This window comes from Neodiprion virginianus, chromosome 6, assembly GCF_021901495.1.
Source record: "Neodiprion virginianus isolate iyNeoVirg1 chromosome 6, iyNeoVirg1.1, whole genome shotgun sequence".
NCBI lineage: Eukaryota > Metazoa > Arthropoda > Insecta > Hymenoptera > Diprionidae > Neodiprion > Neodiprion virginianus.
The window spans coordinates 7,892,098-7,914,024 of record NC_060882.1 but is presented as its reverse complement, the minus strand read 5'-3'; the positions used below and the strand labels follow the sequence as shown (position 1 = coordinate 7,914,024).

The 21,927-nt window shown below is 38.5% G+C and overlaps 1 protein-coding gene across 3 annotated transcripts; it reads left to right on the top strand.

Annotated features, from left to right (window-relative positions):
* Window positions 1–2,025: 2,025 nt before the first annotated feature.
* Window positions 2,026–15,559, top strand: LOC124307245 (proton channel OtopLc-like). Of its 3 annotated transcripts, none has more exons than XM_046768763.1 (15): window positions 2,026–2,106; window positions 3,648–3,821; window positions 4,180–4,354; window positions 4,435–4,593; window positions 8,478–8,607; window positions 9,248–9,428; window positions 10,383–10,491; window positions 10,850–10,973; window positions 11,686–11,849; window positions 11,952–12,071; window positions 13,391–13,528; window positions 13,637–13,865; window positions 14,304–14,529; window positions 14,631–14,880; window positions 14,946–15,559. In XM_046768763.1, the coding sequence occupies exons 2-15, from the start codon at window positions 3,730–3,732 to the stop codon at window positions 15,270–15,272; spliced, it is 2,424 nt and encodes an 807-aa protein (XP_046624719.1). In that variant the 5' UTR covers window positions 2,026–2,106; window positions 3,648–3,729; the 3' UTR covers window positions 15,273–15,559. The 3 variants fall into 3 exon arrangements, with proteins under 3 accessions (XP_046624719.1, XP_046624718.1, XP_046624717.1); XM_046768762.1 differs by having other exon boundaries at window positions 2,026–2,155; XM_046768761.1 differs by lacking the exon at window positions 2,026–2,106 and adding an exon at window positions 3,063–3,375.
* Window positions 15,560–21,927: the final 6,368 nt, after the last annotated feature.

Sequence of the window (21,927 nt, the reverse complement as noted above, 5' to 3'; positions counted from 1 at the left end):
TAATCCTAATTTCAATTTCTCCATGGTTTTCATTTTCAAACAGCTGTAAATTCTAGTGCAAAATTTGATATGGACAGTTTATTTTTCCGTATAAACGTCGTTATCGCGTTATTCACATTGTTCCGGAGACTAATTAGGTCTTATTCAACAACGCGTCGTTAGCATTTTGCAGCCCGCAGCGCCTTATCGCGCAGGGCTAATTAATTAACCTTGTCAAAAATTGCAGTGTGTCTTCATCCTGATGTCTTGGACGTAGGTTATCAAGATTTGGACGAGCCTGAGGTGAAGAAACGGTAGCCAAGATTCTATAGCATTGGAAAGGTGAGTTGGTGATTCCGTCTTATCCGACGATGAGTAAACAATGTCGGTTGGATTCTTTAACTTCGAAATAAAATTATGAGAACTCGGAGACATTTCGCGAGGAGCGACATGAGGAAAATAACGTTGGTAAAAAGGAAGAGAGTGAGAGAGAGAGAGAGAGAGAGAGAGAGAGAGAGAGAGAGAGAGAGAGAAATAAGCTAAACAGAAAAGAGAGGTAAAACTAACACAATAAGAGTCGAAACGTATATATGTAGGAACTGCGAGGACAATGGGTGAATGGAATGAATGGCGAACAGGAAACACTTCCCATCTGAATTTTGAATGCCTGTGTCGTGACTGGCGAGGTGTGTCGATGAAACTAGCCGACTGAATTGACCGTGGCTCCAAAGCACATACGACGTGCGTTAAAGTGCAGCCCGCGTGAACATTGCTACATCCGATTTATCGAGGGGGCCGGTCGCCCCTGTAAAAATGGGCGCGGTTGTCACCTTTCGAACTTCAAACTTTAACCGATCACTGTGTTCTCCTTTTCCCGTAAACACAAACCAACTTTGGCCGGTCGCTGCAAGCATTCGCATTTCCCTGTCATCATTTTTTAACTTTCAAACAATGAAGCTTGAACAAAATATTTGAGAAATAGAGAGGTGCTAGCTTGGTAGAATGCTTTAGGATTTCATATTTTCGTAGGATTCGTCAGAGATTTCTTCCAGACGAAAAACTGCAAGCAATGTAGCTACGCCAAAAGAAATTTGTAGTTACGGTTGGACTACAGTCCTTGACTATTTTCATATCTTACTATGACCGAAAAATATAGTTTTGGCCACAAAACGAGAGTACATTTTGTAACTGTAACCAGAATATCTAGTTTGCGTTATATTTCTTTTTTACTATGGTCAAGTCGTACCATATTTTCTTGTAATTATTGCGATGATTTGATATTGGCACTAGAATAAATTGATAGTAAGACGTTATTTAAGTGAAAAAAATGTATGAAACTCAAAAAGCAGCTTAATTAATTGCAGAAAATAGCTGCTTGTATCACATTTTCTTGTAATTCGAACAGTGTTTAGAACTTTATTACCTATACCCATTACATTAGAATTTTTTAGGCATTATGTAATGGTTGAATTTTTTCTCAGTGCGCCATAAAATACTACAATAATTCTGACGTTGGGCTCTCGATGATTGGATCAGATACTGTGAATCTTGTAACAAACGTTGCGGTAAGATGGAAAGTGTGGTTAAATTCTTGAAGCTCGGCTCGAATTATTTCTGATTTTATCCATCAAAATTTCGATCCAAGAAATACATTGAACGGAAAAAAATGTCGATCCGTACAGAATACGGAGATTATAGTCGGGAGTGAAAAATCATTTCGTGTGGTTTTCGATCAGTGTTAATGCGAGGGCTGGCTCACCTCGAGTTAATCCGTGAAACAAATACCCGGAAATTCTGATCGCAAATTAATATTTAGCGGAGATAAGAAACCGATCTTGCAAGTGAGAAAATTGGAAAAAGCTTATAGCGATAAATCATATTCTGAACTCTCGGAACGATGATTGTAGATCATATCTCTTTGCGAATCTTGAATCGTCCGCTGATTGATCTGTCTAATTTACAATCGTCCAGAGGTTTAAATCATTTTGGCACTGTCTGCAGAGTACGCGCAAACTTTTGCCAATCTTGACGCAGACGACCCTCCGGGACACGAAATTCGCGCGTCAAGTGAAGTGCTCGGTGGTTTTCTTTAATCAACCTGCCAAGGAGCGATCTATTCTGCTGGAAGTGAGCACTGCGAATTATTGTATCTTTTGAGCGACAGAACGGTGAACGGGTGCGTGTAACTAAAGACGGGTATTTCTCATCGAATTTCGAAATTCGAGTCCCTAGTCATTAGCTCTGAGTCACATGCATTTATTATCGATGTAACGTTTTTATTTAAATGCGAGTTATTGACTTTTATTGCACTACGGCAAATACAGAAAACGGATAATCAATTGAAATACATGTCCCGAAAAATAAAATCATTCCCACACCGCGTTACGAATATTCCATTCATGATCGCATTGAATGAGATTTGTGAACGGAATCTTAAGTTTTTATAACCTGGCAACGCTTCTGATGTGTCAATATGACGGTTTCTTTCCAACACTGAAATGAGTTTGTGCAAAAAAGCAATACTACATCTTCATAACTTTGTATAAAATTGTCGTTTAGACATTTCTGTTATTTTTCATCAGCTTATGTAGCTTGTTTGTTAATTATCAACCGATGTCTAGCGAAAAAAAAAACGGCAAGACGAAAGAAGTTATTCCCTCACTTTATAATTTATTTCAAACTTATTTTTCTATATGTTATAAATAAAAATATGGAAGACCATAAATAGACCTGATTTAGTAAAACTTCGAATTTCTGCGATAAAAAATAATCAGCTTGGTACAGAAAATTTTGTTAAAATCCTAATTGAAATTTTGGACTTTGGTGAGAAACATCCACACATAGTTGGAAATTTATGAATGAGATTTCGATGGTTGTAACTGCATGTGATACACGCAGAAATATTCCCTAAAACAAATTGTTATCGCGTCACGTTTCGAGGCAATTATAATCCGTGCGATTTACCGGATTAATAACTTCGCGATAAGGTTTAATGAGATTTGCGGTAGCGAGAATTGGCGTTGGCAAAATTGGGCTCATCGGTTTGGCTAATTCACAAGTTGGTAAAAGATCCCGTCAAGACAGCCGTTTGTCGTCGTTTCTAAGTTCATTTCGACTCGGATCTGATTAACTGACTCACGGCTTCCGCTCGTCTGGCTCTCCTCACTGTTGCAAAGGATTCCCGAGTTTTTCGTCTACGCAATTTTCACCAAGACCAGTTCGGGCATGCGGCTCGATATTGCGCGAAAACTCGAAGGTCCGAATTAATTTGCCTCAGTCGTAATCGCGAGCAGGCCAATTTTCGTTTCTTCGTTAAGAATATAACCCGATGATCAATCGGGGTGTGTATCGACCCTCGGAACCGGAACCCGATTACGAGGGATTCGTGGCCGGAAGGCAAGTGGAAATTCTCAAGACGTAAATGACTCTCTGACGAACCATTCTAATTGCGACGACGTGCTTTGTCTCGTCGCGCGGCAATTACTTTGTGCAAAAATTAAAAAAGAATACCTCCCGAAAAAAAAAATAACGTATACACGTATCCGCGTGTGACATTCTGTAACATCATTTATCCCTCGTCGAAATTTGCGGGGCCTTGACGTTTTTATACAGACTGCAACTCGCGTTCCTCTTCTACGATTCATCGATCCCTTTGTTGGATTGTGCAGATTTTGCGCTACTCCGAGTGACGATACATCGGTTGAGAACTTCGGCGACCGCAGCTCAGAAGCCAATTTGGTTAACACCGAAATGGACAACTTGTCGATGGAACCGCAACGAGACCCCGATGAAACACCGAAACGGAATTCTCCCGAACCTGTTTTCAAGCAACCGTATCTGAGGTCAGTACACATTGCGTCTTGAAGTTGAGATTCGATGCGATTCACCGCAAGGAAAGCAACGGAATTTAAGAATTCACTCTTTTTGTCATATAGAAACAAAAAAAGAAAAATCGTCGTAAACGTCTTGACGTGAAATATAGGTAAAATGTATTTTCTTTATCGTGAGGTGACACCTTTCTTTCGAAATCCAAGAAAACCGACACGAGCAATTTCGCTACCGAGCAATTTGCGAAATGTCAGAACGTGTTACGAGGCCAGTGAATTTTGTCTGTTGTTGTTCCGTTGATCAAATGATAAAGGAATCAACGAGGTATGCAAAACAGGGCGTGTATTTTTCAAAAACATATTTTCATTCCAGAACCGCTTCCCAGTACGCATTGCCGGAAAATGTGTACAAAAATAGCGACGACGGAAGGTTGAATTCTCCTAATGTCGATCAGGACCCGACGAGAGACGCTGGGAAATACAATCCGGCTTTTCATTCCGAAGAGGATGATACATTCGGTCCGACAATTCCGAGGGTGAACAGCCAGGTGGGCTAAAATTGTCCTGCAATTGGACTGAAATTATTCCAAAAATAAGCAACTTCGTGCGATTTTGAAATTCTGTACAGAGTCTTCGTAGCAACGGCGGCTCCGATCCAAGACTCAACAGACGCAGATTGGACTCTGGTCAGTCGGGCTACAGGACTCCAAAAAGACCGGCTAGTCTACATCTTGATAATGCCAGTCACAGAAGTATCACCTTGGATAGAATCAGTTCCCAACCCAACGTAAGTCAAAGTCATTTATAAATGATGTGCGAATTCGTGATTTAACTACAAGACTGCATGACTTTTAGAATAGATAGAACGTTAAGCGGTAAATTGCGGTGAATTAGTTTAAGATCGTGAAAATAATTCGTCGACGTTATTTTTCTCGCTTGAAAATTTCGAACGGAATTGAAAAATTGCGATGACGGAAGTTTTGTTAGTTCGTTATTCTTTTTGAACAACTACATGTCATCGTATAATCAACCGTGATTGATGAACGAAAAAGACAAATTCCAGACGGCTTGAATCTTCGTTCACGTGAGCGAATCCGTAATTTCCTCGATTACTCAAAGTTGACAAATGCATTGTTTCCGTCCCGCAGGAGACATTAATAAATATAAGTGACGCATGCGGCGAACATCGAGGCGGCAGAATTAAGATAGGATTAAAAACCGATTTATACAGTTGCCTTGATTCAATCTGTAAATTAGATTAAGAGCGATCGCTGGTTAGATAACAGGTTCGCGGTATGTGCGACTTTATCGCGTACAGATGAACCCGCGTCGTACCGATAAACATCGTATATTTTGATTTCTTCGCATTTCCGCTCATCGGGATAATTATACCTATAATTATTATTATTGCTATTACTATCAATCGATAACGATCAGCTGAACGTTCATTCTCGTGATCGTTAACCCAAAGTCTGATCACGGACTCCGCCTCTTTCTATCGTTCAAAAATCTTGACTAGGTTTAGGTACTATTTAAAGCGAACATAATACAGGGACGAGGAGAAAATGAAGGGAAAGAAAAAAAAACGGAAGTGGAATTACAGCGTCACTTGTTTTCCAAAGTAAAGGCGACGAGGCCGAACCTACTTATGTCGGCAAATGAAGTTTCACGAGTCGATATTCTCGTTAGCTTTTGAGTTAAAGAAAAATGTATGTAAGGAAAGTTGAATTGCTTTGAAACTAGAATTTGCTGTCAAGAAATCTTCCTACCTCTCTCACCCCCCCCCCTCCCCTCCCACCCCTCTCTCTCTTTGCTGGTCTCTTTTTCTCCCGCTCCTTATCTTTAAGTATACATTTTTTCTCAGCGCGAGAAGAGGTGTGAAAAATCGATCCACTTAATTCGAACGAATTGATTTTATGCAGGGTTCAGGGTTACGTGTTTCACGGAATATTTTGACACAGAAAACAGCGAACACCTTGTGAAAGAAATAAGCAGTCAAGTAAAAGACGACTACAAGCGTACTCACAATTACGCTAATTCCAACAAAGCGACATTGCTGCTTGTGTTTCGTTTCTATCGGTAATTGAGAATCACCAATGTTCTACTCGAAGCGAAAGTCAGGGCAGCGAAAGCCGCAAACATGAGACTATCTTAGTTCTAGTCGAACACTTCGGTCCGTGCAGTTTGGTCTTTGATCTGCAATGGTCCATTCCTGGAAACGATCCAAGTATCGCCAAATTATCGGACAATTATTAACAGTTGGTATTCTTGAACCTCCAGTGAACGAAGTGTAGTCTCACACAAAACTACGCTTACCAACAAAACATATCTCGAAGTTTTAGATGCGAAAAAAGAACATTGATGTAATCAGTTTGTATGTAAGGAAGTGTTGAAAGTGTCGTTTAATCTTTGCATAACGCGATCGGCATTTACTTGCCCAAGGAAAGTTGGCTCAAAGTTGCGGAAGGATGCTGGCCTCGGTGATGACGCGTTGTAAGTTTACTAGATTTACAAATAGTTTAAACAATCCTTAACAAAGTTCAGAGAAAGCGTCGATTTATCGACACATCAGTGTCACCGATTTCATTCGCTGGTGAGGAAAAATTGATTGAATATTTTTATTTATTTTTTTTTTCAGACAAGTTTATTGAAATCGCGTAAGTTAATGGCGAGGAAACTGCTGTTCCAGTTTCCGGTTCGAGGATACCGGGAATAATGAATAATCATGCGCGGTGAAACGATCAGACGAGGAGAACGATTTTATAGACGAGTAGATCCTGTCCTCGCAGGTTGTTTTTTTTTTTTTTTTTGTTCTAGTCGTCCCCAAAATGCAAGCCTGTTTTCATTAGCTCGTGTATGACTGGTTGAGTGGAGAGGGTACCTAATCCCCGACACGATGCCTGCCTGCCCGTTAATTATCCACGAATCGTCAATTTCGTCTTTGAAGCGAGCTCCGCGCGTCGTGTCGCGAAAATTGAAGTAATTAAAATCCGCGCGACGAAGCAGAATCGAGCCGGGTATCGATAGTTATATTTACGTGGGTTTCGTTGGCGGTGCAGTCATCTACTTTCGGTATCGGACACCCGCTGCCCGTTGCCCTGAAGCGTGCCTCTTGTTACATTTCGCGCTTCAACGCCTCGCAGCGAAGTGGAGCGCATCCTGGGGGACTTTCTACTCCTCGGAAATATTCTACTAAAAATACACGGACAATTATATGCACAAACTGGCAGCACAACCCGTTACGCAATTTACACTTGCGGATAATTGTCCTTTGCAGCTCGTTTCTTTCCGCAAATGCACAAGCTAGACGTATTTTTACACCTAGAGCGATCGATTGTGTTTGAAAATTTTTAGTTTTCGAACTCCTTGACCAGAGGATGAGTGCATGATGTGAACTACTTTCGAATGTTACTAACCGAGCACAAGAAACTGATGAATTACGACCTTCGTTCGGTTTTCTCTTTTGCCATTCAGGCGGTTTGCACATTTGAATCTTTTTTCGAACAAGAAATTTATTGTAATTATAGGGAGTTGCGTTGTCGGTAATAGTGGCAGAAAAAGGTTCACTAGGCATGTCAAAACATCGAGTTATTATTCTGACTTGTCGTTTCGGGCTTTTTATTTGGTTTCAAAATCAGGCTATGTCCAGGACTGATTCTAGGGATTCTTTGCGCAATCTTGGAACCTTACTAAACTTTTATTGCAGTCGAATATTACGGTGAGCACAAATCAGAGGTGGTCAATCACGCAAGTAACGAACGAATATCGGACAGTGGGGTAAAACTGATGTGGCTTGAAAATTCCAAGTTTCCATAACCTGAATCGACGATTCATTATTTGTAATTAAGCGTTGACGTTGTCGAAACTCCGGCTGAATTTTCGTCTGCAATAGAATGTTAAAAATGAAATTAGAACATGATCTAATTTTCTTCTGTCTTTTTTCATAATGTCCCAGAATCGATTGGAACGAAACTGGGTTTCGGAGCCGGTGATTCGCTTAACGTAAAAACCACGCACAATTTTCGTCGGCTTACTCGGTAGTTTTTCGATAAAAATGAGAGAATGGGGATTTATCCGGTTGAATGCTCTCGGTTAACGGATTGTTTTTAACTTGTAAAAACTTGGCAGGTATATCCTTCTACGATAAGTCAGTCTTTAAACCAAGTTTTGATGTTTAAACTATCCGCGCGCTTTCTCCCCACGTAATAATTGTTACAAGCTAATTATACATACTAAAAAAAGCACGCCTATGCATATAAAAAGTAATTTCCCTATCGCGTGAGAAGTAGTTACGATGTATTATATAAATTTTCATCCAACCACACTCCGATAGCTCTAAACCGTATACAATAAGATAAATTCGATCGTATACCAAGTTGTAAAAAACGTAAATTATTTAACGAATGATTTGAATCAGCGAATAAAAAGGAGTCTGCTTTTACTTGATTTCAAAGATATTCTATCGCTTGCAAAAACTGATTTTGAAACAAGAAAAATTGATTTCATCGTTTACGACCGTCTTCCATGTCGGATCGTATTTGGAATATCTCTCAATGCATGAAAATGTCGAGGATTGTAAAAAAAAAAATTAATTTTCGCCTCAAATCATCTCCGGATATCTTCCGCAATCACAAATAAAAAGTATACAATAGAAAATGACCGTTTACACAGGGAAGCAGTAATGGCAGCATGGTACTGCAGCTGGTGCTGCCTCCGGGTGCCCTGAGGGACATGACACAAGAATCCGGAAGTCCGAATTTCTCATCGGTCACAGACATTCCCAACGAATATTACACACGACGTAAGTTCCAAGCCTTGAATCTTCCGGACTTTGGCCCATTTCGTATCAGATCGTTACATCTCGGTATAGTTTCTTTTACGTTATATTCATGTAGTCCTCTTCGCTGGAATTGCAACCTCCACAACGATGCCGCTTGCAGGGTTTTCTTGTTACTGTATAAAGCTCACCTTGTTCTTAACAGGTCGAATGGCCGAAAATCGATACCTCTTATTAATAGTCGGAACAAATTTCTATTGTTTTTAATAGCGAATTCAATTTTGTCATCTTCTGATCGTAATAGGTATCATTGCAATAGTGTAAAATGAAATGTCTGACGGTTCCAACATGATAAAAAAGTGTTTTCCTGAATTTGTAGGAAATAGTCTTTTGAATAAAATGAGTCATCGTAGAGAGAAAAGGAACAAATCTATTACACTATTCACCACTTTAACGATATTTTAAATGAAGAATCGATATCTAAGCTCTGGTCTGTAATTCCAGTATTTTCTATTCACGAAGTGATCTTCGTACATAACTACTCAATGCACGATCAAACTCTAATAAAGTTAATAAAAAGTATGTAATTTTGGCCCATCAACCTCCGTAATAAAAACAAACAAAAGTTTCTTCCACCGCGGCAAAAGGAAAACCTTGTTTTCAGCCCCAAGCGTTGTCAGTTATGGGATCGGAAGTAAAGGTCGTGGGACCGAAATCCACTCCTTGAAGTCGCCCGGACTCAGCAGAGACTTTAACAGCTCGGCAAGTTTGCATAGCGAAGCTGTTAGCACACCCGGACATCATCCACCGCCATCTTCGTGCGATGAAAAAGCACAAAAGTTCAGGTGAAATAACGATACACGTGTTGCATATCTTATCTGCGTATGATGTAGTAAATAACATCCTGAGTAATATCAAGATTAAGATGAAACTCACCTTTGGCAAAGTGACAATTACGCGCAAAGATCGATCATTGCCCGGAGATACATATTCATTTGTGCGTAAATTAGCATACAAGCAAATGAAACGGTGTTAGTGAAACGGCTGATTACGGCATTCGATTACCCCGCAGCGATTTTCGAACTCGCGATAAAATGACGACTATAATTATCGTCGCTGCAGCAACGTTTTTAACTTTTCAGAAACACATCAGATTATCATTATTATGCCTGATGTGAAATCAAATTTCAAGAATTACACCCAAGGTACATATTTTAGAGGAAAATCAGTTGCCGCATTTCTTGATAGAATTTATGTCAGTAATACATAGATGTACGTACATGCATTTGTTTATTTTTTATTCTCTTTTGTACATGTTCCCGACGCTTATATTGTCGCGTATTGAAAAGTGCGATCGAACAAGCAACAGTTCTGCATCCTGAAGGATAATGATAATAATAAAGGAAATGAGGAAACCTCGAAGATAATAAATAACGCGTATTTACGGGTTGGGAACTAACGATACTTCAAACTTTCGCGGCTGTCGAAACCAGAGACCGCGGTGGGATTTTATACACGGTACAGCGTTGCAGTATCGACTGATATTTTGTAATATTTTATATCTTGTTTGCTAATAATTGCAAAACATCTATTCAATTTTTATTTCTCTCATTTTTCTCATTTCACGTTTAAACGGTACTCTTTGCGGTGACTGATCTGCACGCTATAGACACACTCTCGGGTAAACTCGTAATACAGCCGTAAGCTTGAATGATGATTACAAACTTGAGGTGCACATTTTCTACCGTGAAAATCGTGCTGAATTTTCATTAATTTTACTCTTTATTATCTTACCACAGAACTACTGTCTCGGTGGTACTGTCCTGTATTTACGCAGTTATATTGATCCCATTGGCCTTGGTTATTTACATCGCAGACCTTTTGAACGAAAATTCTTGGCTGGCTTCGGTGAGTTACACGCACATACGACTCTATCCAACGCGATAAGTTCACCCTTTATTAACAAATTATGAATATAGAATTATTACACGTTTTACTCTGGACTTTTTTGTATCTCGGAATATCGTATTTCCTGCAATTATTCGCTCGTTAATGGATTTCCAATAATTACGTACCAATAGCTTGATACATTTTGCCGGCAATTAACTATGTTCCAATTCAGGTTTTTCCGCCGTTACAAATTGTTCGATAAACTAATTATTGAACTTCGTTTTTTCACACACATCAAAAGTTTGCCAAAACATATGTGAACTCTCATCCATCGTATTAGTTTCCGACCTGTTTTCACGTCGTATTTTTCTTTCAGGCATTTAATCTGTACTTGGTCCTCGTCGGATTCGTGTACCTGATTTATCTGTTCTTTGACATACGGTTCTACGTCAGTAAAGGAAAAAAATATTTCAAAGCCACGACAAATTACGATAAAGAAGGTAAGATTGTGTTAATGCGATGGGATGACGTGCGATCAATTATAAACAAGGACCGAGTATAAATATTCTCTGTCACTGATTGCCACTCGATTAAATCACGTTCTATAATTTATTGAAATTTGATTTATATTTTTACAGCTGGTAATGATTATAAATTTTCTTTACTCAAATTGCATCTTCAATCTATAGTATCTCGTGTATACTAATCGTAAGATCTTTAGATACGCCTCAATCGATAATCGTACCCCTGGTCAATCATTGTCAATATTCAGGATTGATAAAAGCAGATTTTCATCCGTGAATAGTTTTAAACCAATTATAAATTATTAGCTTTTCTTCTCCTAGTGTGATTGATAATATTATTTATAAGCAGCTGCATTTCGACTACTGAATAATTTGACGCCAACTGTTGTTACATTTTCTACAGACTTATACTCGTTTTTCATTTCGTGTTTGATCAGTAGAAATAATAGATTTCAAAATTGGCAAAAATAAATAATTATTCACGTACGCACAATGACGTACTGTTGATTCTAAGCCCTAATCATGGTTTAATATTCTATGATGAATTGATTAATAATTCATTACACTTATTAAACAACAATACATCAACCACTGTTTCCTCGATATTCAAAATCCGGAAATAATTTGGATTAAAATGTGGCAACAGGGTAGGAAAAATAAAAGGAAATTGAAGATCATCTAATTTCAGATGACGTCAACTCGGTGGATCTGAATATGAACAACATCCCAGCACCGAATCATGCATTTTGCTTTGCATTAGGGAGACATGCTGGTAGTATTTACTTGCGAGTTGGTGCAACAATTTTCTGTTTTGGTCATTTAATACATAGTGGATTAATACTTTTTTACGAGGTACGGAGGAGCTGCAAATTCTTAAGTTGTTCTCGTTTATTTTCTTTTCTTTTCGAAATTACATTGATTCCACGATGAAACCCGCTCTAATTGGAATTCCAGATCTTGTTTCTCACGTCCGAAGAATTCTACGCGTGCTTCAGTGCCGTTGCCCTTACTTTCGACATCTTATACCCTACTTATTCGTTCTTCCTATTGTTCTTCATCTATAAATATTCAAACGTAAGTATATTGTTGATGTTTGAAAAGTTTATTAACAGTTTCCCAATGATAGCCTGCAATTTCGACGCTTTAGGATAAGCTTACAAGTCGCAATTCGAAAAATGTCTTTCTATTGGCCTGCATATCGGATATTCCATAGAAAATCAATCAATTTAAATTTTTTTAGGTGATCGGTAGGAGCTCTAGAACTTCATTATTATTCTATTCGTTGTATTCAATCACTTTTGAGTATGAATATCCAAATCCTCCTAATGTTGCATCTTTTTAAAAATCCTCGGAAAATTCGTTCCATCATGAAATCAATCGTAAAATAATTGAATCAGAAAAACAGATGTTTCAGAATTTGTTGAGAATTTTAAACAAGGTTCAACATTAACAAGGTTCGATTATTTGTAACTAAAAATTGGTCCCATAAAAAAAAAAAAAAAACTTAACGAACACTAATTAAATGTTTTAGAGATGTTAGTATTATCTAATAAAAATCTGATAAAATTATAAATAACGTGGATTGAAACTGGTCGTTTTTGGAATACCCCATATACGACTCGTTTTACTCACCGGTTAGTATATTATTATTTCACCGTGAGTGTGATTGCCTCGAAATATAATATTCATGAAAATATATAAGCCCGTAGTACCGGCTGTAATTTTGCTAAATGCAACTGATTTCGCACTATTCCAGTCGCTGCACACATCGAACCAAGCTCAATTATCTATATATAAATAGATTACTCAGCATAGCACATCGTGTTTTGAGCTCACGTACACCAATGCGAATTAAACGCAAATATGCGCAAGCGAATTTTCATCCCCAATTCTTTCATTGTAATTCGTGCATTTATCCCCTCGGTGTATATACGACAACGATTGCTTATAATAATATTAACCTCAGAAACAATTTCACCTTGTATCCTTCGGAGTTAAATTCTCTCTCACCAATTTTCGTAGATTTGTGTGCCAAAGTGTGCAGAATATATCTTTTTCTAAATTTCCTCTTTCCCTCGTTCAAAGTCGCTAAAACGATTTGAAATATTCCGAAGTTATCGATTATTCTGTGTCCTGCGTTCAAATTTTAACTAAAATCCTTTAAATTGTTTCGACAAATTACTCAAGAAATTCTGTGCGATGTTTCCTGAGTGTTTTTTTTTCTTGTTTTTGTATCGTTTTTATTTACTTTACATTCTCTGAACTCTCGTTTGATATTTTATTTTAGTTACCTGCATTTTATCCCATTGTAAAAAAATCGAGACTCCTCGTAATAATCAAGGGAGCTGAAAAATCCGTAGAGAATTTTCCTCAACGCTTATGTGATATTTCAGGTGATTATCAACCACTGCAAGGAGCTTGCAAGGATATTGATTATGCACACGATAGCGACTAGCCTATGCTTTTGGATATGGGCAATATTCAGGGAGAGCACCGATTCGTTGTCGAGACACGCGAACGCTGCTGACGCGGTAAGCATTCGACTTGCTTTATCCTCCGCGTTATTCTGACCGGAGAATAATAATTGCGAATGGTAATACTGCCGACCTAATCCTCTGTATCGAACACCTTTTTATCAGGAAACCGAGGAAGACACATCCGAAGTAACAGCCCTCATAACTGAGGACGGCGAGGCTTCCGTCGCCCTGCCGTTAACCTCCTACCAGCAGAGGGGAGCGAAGGATTTGATAAAATTCTTGAACGGAAGCTATTTCACCAACGAATGTCACCAGACGGGGCTTAACACAATCTACGAATGGTTTTCTCCGTACCTATACCCCTTCACCATAGAGTACAGTATTCTCATCGGTAAGCCGCATCATTCGTCATAACGGACGCATTTTTCAATGTAGATTCCTTGCACCTCGAGGACTCTGACAAGAAAAATACCCGGGATATGCCTTGCGGTTTTTCTGTATTTTGTGACATGGTTTAATACGTCAGAAAACACCAGGCGCGTATTTTTAACGTGCCAATTCGGCCGTTTAAGAGGTAAAAACGAAAAAATAAGCTATGCCACCCCTGAGAAAAAAAACTATGTATAATAAAATAATGTCGAATTGGTTTTGTCAGAGCGTACTAAGAAAATTGATTTTTGGGGCTAAGTTCTGGGGGCGGTTTTTACCGTTTAAACGGCTCCATTACCGCGTAGAAAAATAAAAGTCTACCGGTTTTTTGATGCATTTACACTTGAGATACTTTTCTTGCAAGTCAACAGATCATGATACCATCGTCATTGATTTCTAGTCGGTGTATTATACGTAATTTGGGACAACATTGGGAACTGTAAACGAGGCGGTGGAAGTTCCGCCGATGGTGTACCTTGTCCTCCTTTGGCCGGACCCTCGGCCGGGAGCAACATAATCGTGCACGCGGATTGCCACCATGCCAACAGAGGCCTATTCGCGGGATTGTTGGTGCTCGTATTTTCTATAGTATCGATAATACTATTTTTCGTAGCATTCAGCGACTCGTGAGTATATCACGGATTTACGGATCCGTGCATTTTCATTCGAGTTAATCGAGCGGTGAACGTGGACTCCAGCACGAGTAAACATTCCTGGTACGTTGCAGGCAGTACATACAAGTCGGGAAGACGATTAACAGTGTGACGGAGCTGGTTTTGCTCTCGATAATGACCGTCACGGCCCTCCTTGCCTACCATCAGATAAAGCAACTGGACGTGAATCATCACCCCGTGTCCCTGCTGGACGATATCCTGCTGTTCATAGCTGTGCCGGCGTTTTTCTTGTACGCCTTGTTCAGCATCGTACCGGCGGTGCAGAAACAGGACTGGTTGAAAATATGCACACTTATAATAGGGGTGAGTTTGACGCTTCTGATACGATAATTATCGCAAATTTCATAACTCGATTCTGCTTTCTCCAGATGATTCAGATCATGATTCAAACCCCCCTGATCATCGACGGTCTCAGACGTTGCTCGAACGCGAAGAAGCTGCGCAGCAAGAGGCCCGGTCGAGAGTTGATCACGTTCTTGATCATCTGCAACGTTGCTCTCTGGATCATCGAGACATTCGAAATCAAGTCGACGAGCAAGCAGGACGACAGATACGATTTTTACGGACTTACTCTTTGGACTATCCTCAAGCATATGACCATACCGCTGACGATGTTCTACCGATTTCACAGCTCCGTCTGCTTGGCTGATATTTGGAAGAGTGCTTATGTACCAGGAGAGTTTGATCACCATTAACTTATTGTTAGATCGCTTTTGATATCCAACAAATGGTAATCACAATAATTACCCGATCTCCTTCTACCGAACATTTTTTACCCTCGACAGGTCGAAGACAAATTCACAACACCTTTGTAATTGTTTATTTACTGTCCTATGTTAGCATGTCACTCCCTAAGAGTATAGTATCGTTGTTGACTAGTACTTAAGGAATTCCGTGTAAGATTATATCATGCGTGTACTGTGTGCATGAGAATTATGATTGTGTCTTGTAAATAGTAAATTAAAATTAATATATGCACGAAGTTTCTAATGAAGAAGAACCCTTGGCATTCTATTGGTGTTTCGTCGCAATATAAATTTATCAAAAACTCAGTGTAAAATAGAGATTATATGTACTCGTGAATGTCGGAATCCTTGTTCAATGGATGTGCATTTCGTTGGATAACATCGTCCATATGTCCGATAATTTTTTCCAACGAGTCCTCGATGAGTGTTAGTGGTGGATGAAAAAAATAATTCCTCTAGTGTTTCAGCGCGGAAGGTAGAGACTGAAACGCCACTGCCAATTACCATCCGAAGCAAAACACGGCATGCGAAAGGTTAGTTGATATTTTACCGACATCTGCAAGCTTTGCTGGAGGGATCTACCTCGGTTCCCGGTTTTAGTACTGTCTGTATACGAGGAAATGGCCTCATTTGAAAAAAGCATAAATTGATTTATCTTACTGATCGATTAACGTCAATGAACAGCCTGAAAAGACTAGATGTAATGGAGATCTGAACTGATTCCCTTTTGAAAGGTTTACCGCACAAACTTTTGATCATAATTGAGGAATTTTTGATTCAAGGGACAAAAACCAAGCACGTATGAGATGGGTATATAAGTCAGTCTTGAAAATAATTTGGAGCTATAAAATAGTATTCGATATCAAATTCTAGAAGAAAAGGTCAGAATTTTGAAAACAATTATTTTTCGCTGTAGATTCGAGAACTCTGGTTGGACGTGCTCTGGGGCTCATTTTTATAGGAACGTGAGTCTTTGCCGCGGAAAGTACGAAACACATTGCGGCCATCTAATTATTGCTGGATTATTCCCAGCGGATTTTCGAAACCTGATATAGACGTATTGATAGTGAAAAAAAACACAACAGCGCACAGTTTAATGTCATTGCAGACGACATATCAGAAAAAACAGTCAAAAATCGTGAGAAGTTCTGCATCTTTTGGATGTATTGCCTCAATTGTTAGTCTTACACTGCTACAAATGTCTTTGCCGCAATCCTTAGGATCCATAAATTTTCTGCTTCAGATATCGCAAAAAAAATAAGGCTAACACGTATTATATTTTGCAGATCAACATTTAGCCGATTTTAATTATTACTGAATTGAATTCTTTGATGCACTATATCGACGTAATTTTGCGGGAGGAATTGATTAAGCGCAGTCCCAATGCGCTGCGAGTACCGTCTGAAAAGTTACAGCCGAAAAACGAAATATCTCTCTTGTAATTTTCAAGCTGCCGGTCCTTTGCTCTCTCTGATGTTTCATTTGCGTGCATGAGGGTCCAATGAGTCCTAGATACGGTGATATCAATCGTTTCTAAGATGACAAGGTTCTTGCTTCAAAAATCGCAATTAAAGCAAGATTACCTCAACTGAAATGAAAATTAGGGGATCAGAGGAATAGCGCATTTTAAATGGTTTGAAAGCTGCCTTGGAAACAAACAACAGAAAACAAGGATAGGTGACTGAATTTGCCAAATAGGCGAATTAACAATTAGTGTACCACAAGGATCAGTCGATGACTGAAGAAAATAAAGACAGTTGCCCTAATGTGCTTTGGTGTGGCAACCGAAAATCGTCGTACGCTTGCGCTCCCTGAGATATTCCAACAATAGAGTTGAGAACTTATTGCAGAACATCGGAGAGTTACCGATTTCGACGTGATGCTGGCTGCATTTTCCTTCCCAGTAACACAGTCTTCGAAAAATGGTAAGCCCAAGCCAGTACTTAGCCTGTCTGTACTTACCGACTTGTCGGCGATACGAGAAATTGATAATAAGAATAAATTTCTTCAAACATTCGTAGAAAAACAGGGATTTAATTAAAGTATAAGTAACCGAGAGAAGAATGTATACTTAAATCATAAATAATAGTAGATCGGATGTAATAACGATGCAGAGACCAAAAAGTATTTATGTATATGCGGTCCATGTACAATATTAATATATATGATCCATTTACGAGGAATACGTGATGCATACTATCAATTTAATAATTTTCCGGGAGACAAACTAGATTACCTACAATAATACATCTACAATATGAAAATGGAAGAATTATTCATTTCGAAATAGGATTCTATTCGACACGCGCTCGATGTATTCCGTAACATTAATATTCATAATTATTCCAAAAAGTTTCATTTGCTCGCTCGATCTTAAATTTTCGTAGGCATAGAATCGGAACGCTGTTTTAGCTAGTCGCAAGCCAAGTATCTACGTTGGGTAGGTAAAGCAGAATTGTTTTTCGAAAAGTGTTCGTACGAAAAGAAATTCGGAGTAGCTGTAATACATCACGGATGCGCTGATTTTAATCGAGATGAAAAGGATGCTTCGTATATGAGACGGTATTTAACGCAGTGTCCTGATTAAAAGGCCTGAAAAGTGAATGACGGCGATTGTTTTTTTTTTTTCATAGGGAGAGAGAACAGAGCTTCTTCAAACTTCGAGTGTATTTTAACACACGTTTAAAAGGTACGAGAAAAAATTTTATCATCCGACTGTCGCAGAACAGCAGCATTATTAGCTGACTCGTTAACTGAAGATTATATCTAGTCAACGGCTGACCATCGAAGGGCCTAACCACTTGAGTCTGGAATCAGCAGGAAAGATGAAATGCGTATTTCTTATCTCATTGTGAAAGTTGAAACTAGAACTGAAATCATTATGCATCATATCATACATCGTACGTTATACATCATACATCATACATCATGATACATCATACACAGTATTGAAGTTCGAAACCAAAGTTTGGATGTTCGGATGTTCGAAAAGTAACGTCACCAAAATTTGACGTCATCGATTTGAGATTCAGCTAACCGAATTCTTCAGTCTCGAAACAACCGCGCAGTGGAGCGGACGGATGAGAATCGCGCTCCGCAAATTTCGAGTACCGGGTTCTCAACCTCCTGGATCCTGCGCTCGGGGTCCGATACCTAGTGAAAATCGACTTCCAGGACAAAAGCTCCGTAGTTTTTGCGCTCCAGGTCCGCGACCTGGTGAAACTCGACTTCCTTGACAAGCGCTCCGTAGTTCTGGCTGTCCAGGTCCTTGACCTGGTGACTTTTGACCTTCCGGACTAATTTTCGAACCAATAAGCATGCTTCGGATAACATTTTGAATCGGCAAAAGAACCAAACGGCCAGAAACAAACATATTGCAATTGCAATTGGGCATGAATCCTCACACAATATTTTTGACGTGTTCTAATATTCGAAATATTAATTAGTATTCGAGGTGTAACCCGAGGTGGTTATCGGTGATTGTTGGAGATAGTCGGAGGTGGACGAGGAGTAGGACGAGGATTTGTGCACGGTGAGTAAAACATTTTCATGATATTTTCTGGCATTTGTAATTGTATTTTGTCTGAAATATTTCAAACTTGTCATGTTTACAATAAATTATTTCAATTCATTTTTCGCGCAAGCACAAATTCAATAGCTATAAATGTGCTAATGATATTTACTATATTATTAATCAATTAATTAATTATATCAATCCTTACATAATGTTTGATGTGTTCTTATACTGAGAATATTTATTACTATTCCAGGTATAACCCGAGGTGGTTAGCAGTAGTCGTTGAAGGTGGTCGGCGGTGGTTGGAGGTGGTCGAGCTAGACTAGGAGGAGGACGAGGAAGACGAGGAGAACAAGGTGGACGAGGAGGACAAGGATTTGTGCTCGGTGAGTGAAACATTTTTATAATATTTGATGGCAATTGTAACTATATTTCATCTGAAATATTACAAACTTGTCAGGTTTACAATAAATTATTTCAATTTATTTTTCGCGTAAGCAGATGTTCAGTAGCTTCAAATGCGATTATAAAATTTATTACATATTAATTAATTGATTGATTATATTAATACTGACATAATATTTTTTATGTGTTCCTATACTAAAAATATTTATTACTATTCCAGGTATAACACGAGGTGGTTAGCGGTGGTTGCGGGTGATCGAGGTGGGCGAGGAGGAGGACGAGGATGACGAGGACTTGTACACTGTGAGTATAACATTTTTATCATATTCATTAGAGTAGGAGTAGGATCAGGAATAGGAGTAGGATCAGGAGTAGGTGTAGTAGGAGTAGAAGTAGAAGTGGTAGAAGTCGGAGTAGGAATAGGAGTAGTCGTAGTAGTAGGAGTTGGAGTAGAGTAGGAGTAGAAGTAGATGTATGTGGGGAGGGGATATTATCATATCAAGTTGTCAGTAATAAGCAATTGCGGGTAAAATATTAGCTTACTTTTGTAAGTATTTATGAATATAGCCTCTATGAATATTCATTGTTGGTACGTAAGGTCTGGCAACGTACCTACTTTCTGCAAGAGATGTTGAAAATTTTTAACATAATTATGTTTCAGATCTGTGCCCCACCTAGTGATCCACTAGTACATATCCTCCGATGTGACATCGCTGTGCTACGTATAAAGAAGAAAAGATTTATTAAGATGCAGATTGCTCCTCTCTTCTTGCCATTGTGCTTTCAGCCATTGTTGTGCTGTGTGTTTAAAATTTAGGACAGTATATAATATAGAATAAAAGGTATAGCTACGAATACAGCACTGCAATAAATCTTATAGAAATGAGCTCACATTGAGATTTCTCTGTATTTATAACTCGACGCGAGAAGGCAAAAATCAATGTAATGCCATCTGCAAGGTAATTGGACTCGTATTTGCACTACGAGAACTCGTTGGGCATTTTGCGGTGAAATTTGAAGAATTGTTGTACAAGAAATTAAATAACTATAAAAATGGATAAAAAATATTATCTCTAATAGTGAATGTAGCTAATACAGCTTTAACCGTATATTGATTATGTTAATGATCTATTCTGACAAAATCGGAATTAGATAAGCTCTCTAAATACCCTTTTCTAGTCTATTAATTTATATCATGTATATGTAAATGTATATTTCTTCAGTTTGTACCATCACTGCACTAGTATTACCCTTGCCATGTTTTATGGTACGCTTGTGTAATTTGTATATTATTAACCTTACGTTTTACTCTATTTGCGACAAGTTGCGAGTGTTTCTAATTTCTTGGCAATTATTTATGTACATGTATGTGTATATATGTATATATATGTATAATTATGCACGTGTATATACATATATGCACATATTTAAAACTAGACTTTTACAATAAACACAGAGGTTTTAGTATATTCACATACGGATTTCTGTGTATAGGTATACTTGAACTAACATATCCTTATCTCTAATACGGAGTTCTTCGTAATTCGCATTTGTTCTTGTAACCCAGTGTCCTACATACAATGGCAAAAATCGAGATCCAACTTAGCTGAGTCTCAAAGCCTTGTTGACATAAAAGCAGCTATTTGATAGAAATTGTAGTTTATAGTTTACACAGCCCATTGCATGATATTTCATTATAAATATATATGTTTCAATGTATTTAGGAATAATTTATCAAATGTACAGAGGTCATGTGCAAATAATAAATGAATTGATTCGACCGCAGTTTGATGTATTGATTAGAGCTTTAACAATAAATTTAAGCTTTGTTACTTGTTTTATTTTATTATGGATAATCAAAAACATTTCCGACTATTCGTGCTGTGGAAGCATGGGGATTAAACCAAATGTAGCAAAAGATTAGAAACAGTGTATGTAGAGTACGGGTATTTTTCTAACAATGCAAACACGTGCCGCTAGCTTAGTTTTGACATATCTAGAATACCACGCCTTGCGAATTAGCTTACCAGACAGAGATGAATGATGAATTTTAAGGACTGCATTATCGTTGTTAAATACTCTATGCCTCATGGGAAAAGAACATCTGTAACGATAAAATTGATGCACCGGATCATCGTCGACTTTACATTTCGAAATGTCCTACCATTTCCGAACACCTCCAACCATACTATTTACCGATATTACTAGATTAGCTATTACATGAAAAGAGAAGAATTATTCATTTCGAAATGGGATTCTATTCGACGCGCGCTCGATGTGTTCCATAACATTACTATTCATAATTATTCCAACAACTTTTCATTTGCTCTCTCGATCTTGAATTTTCATAGGCATAGAATCGAAACGCTGTTTTAGCTGGTCGCAAGTGAAGTATCTGCGTTGGGTGGAGGAGCAGAATCGTTTTTCGAAAAGTATTCGGATGGAAAAAAATTCAGAGTAACTGTAATACATCACGAATGCGCTAATTTTGAACGAGATGAAATTGATGCTTCGTATATGAGACAGTATTTAACGCTGCGTAGTGATTTAAAGACCTTGAAAGGTGATAGGGATAGAAAGAACGACGCTTCTTAACACTTCGAGTGTATTTTAACACACATTTGAAAGATACGAGCGAAATCTTTCACCATCCAATTGTCGCAGAACGGCAGCGTTATTAGC

Excerpts from the sequence above, each read along its gene's own strand:
- LOC124307245 (XM_046768761.1), top strand. The coding sequence starts at position 3,308 with ATGATCAATCGGGGTGTGTATCGACCCTCGGAACCGGAACCCGATTAC. Across the intron at positions 3,376-3,647 it reads GAGGGATTCGTGGCCGGAAG|ATTTTGCGCTACTCCGAGTG; the intron begins GCAAGTGGAAAT and ends TGGATTGTGCAG. Across the intron at positions 8,608-9,247 it reads CAACGAATATTACACACGAC|CCCCAAGCGTTGTCAGTTAT; the intron begins GTAAGTTCCAAG and ends CCTTGTTTTCAG.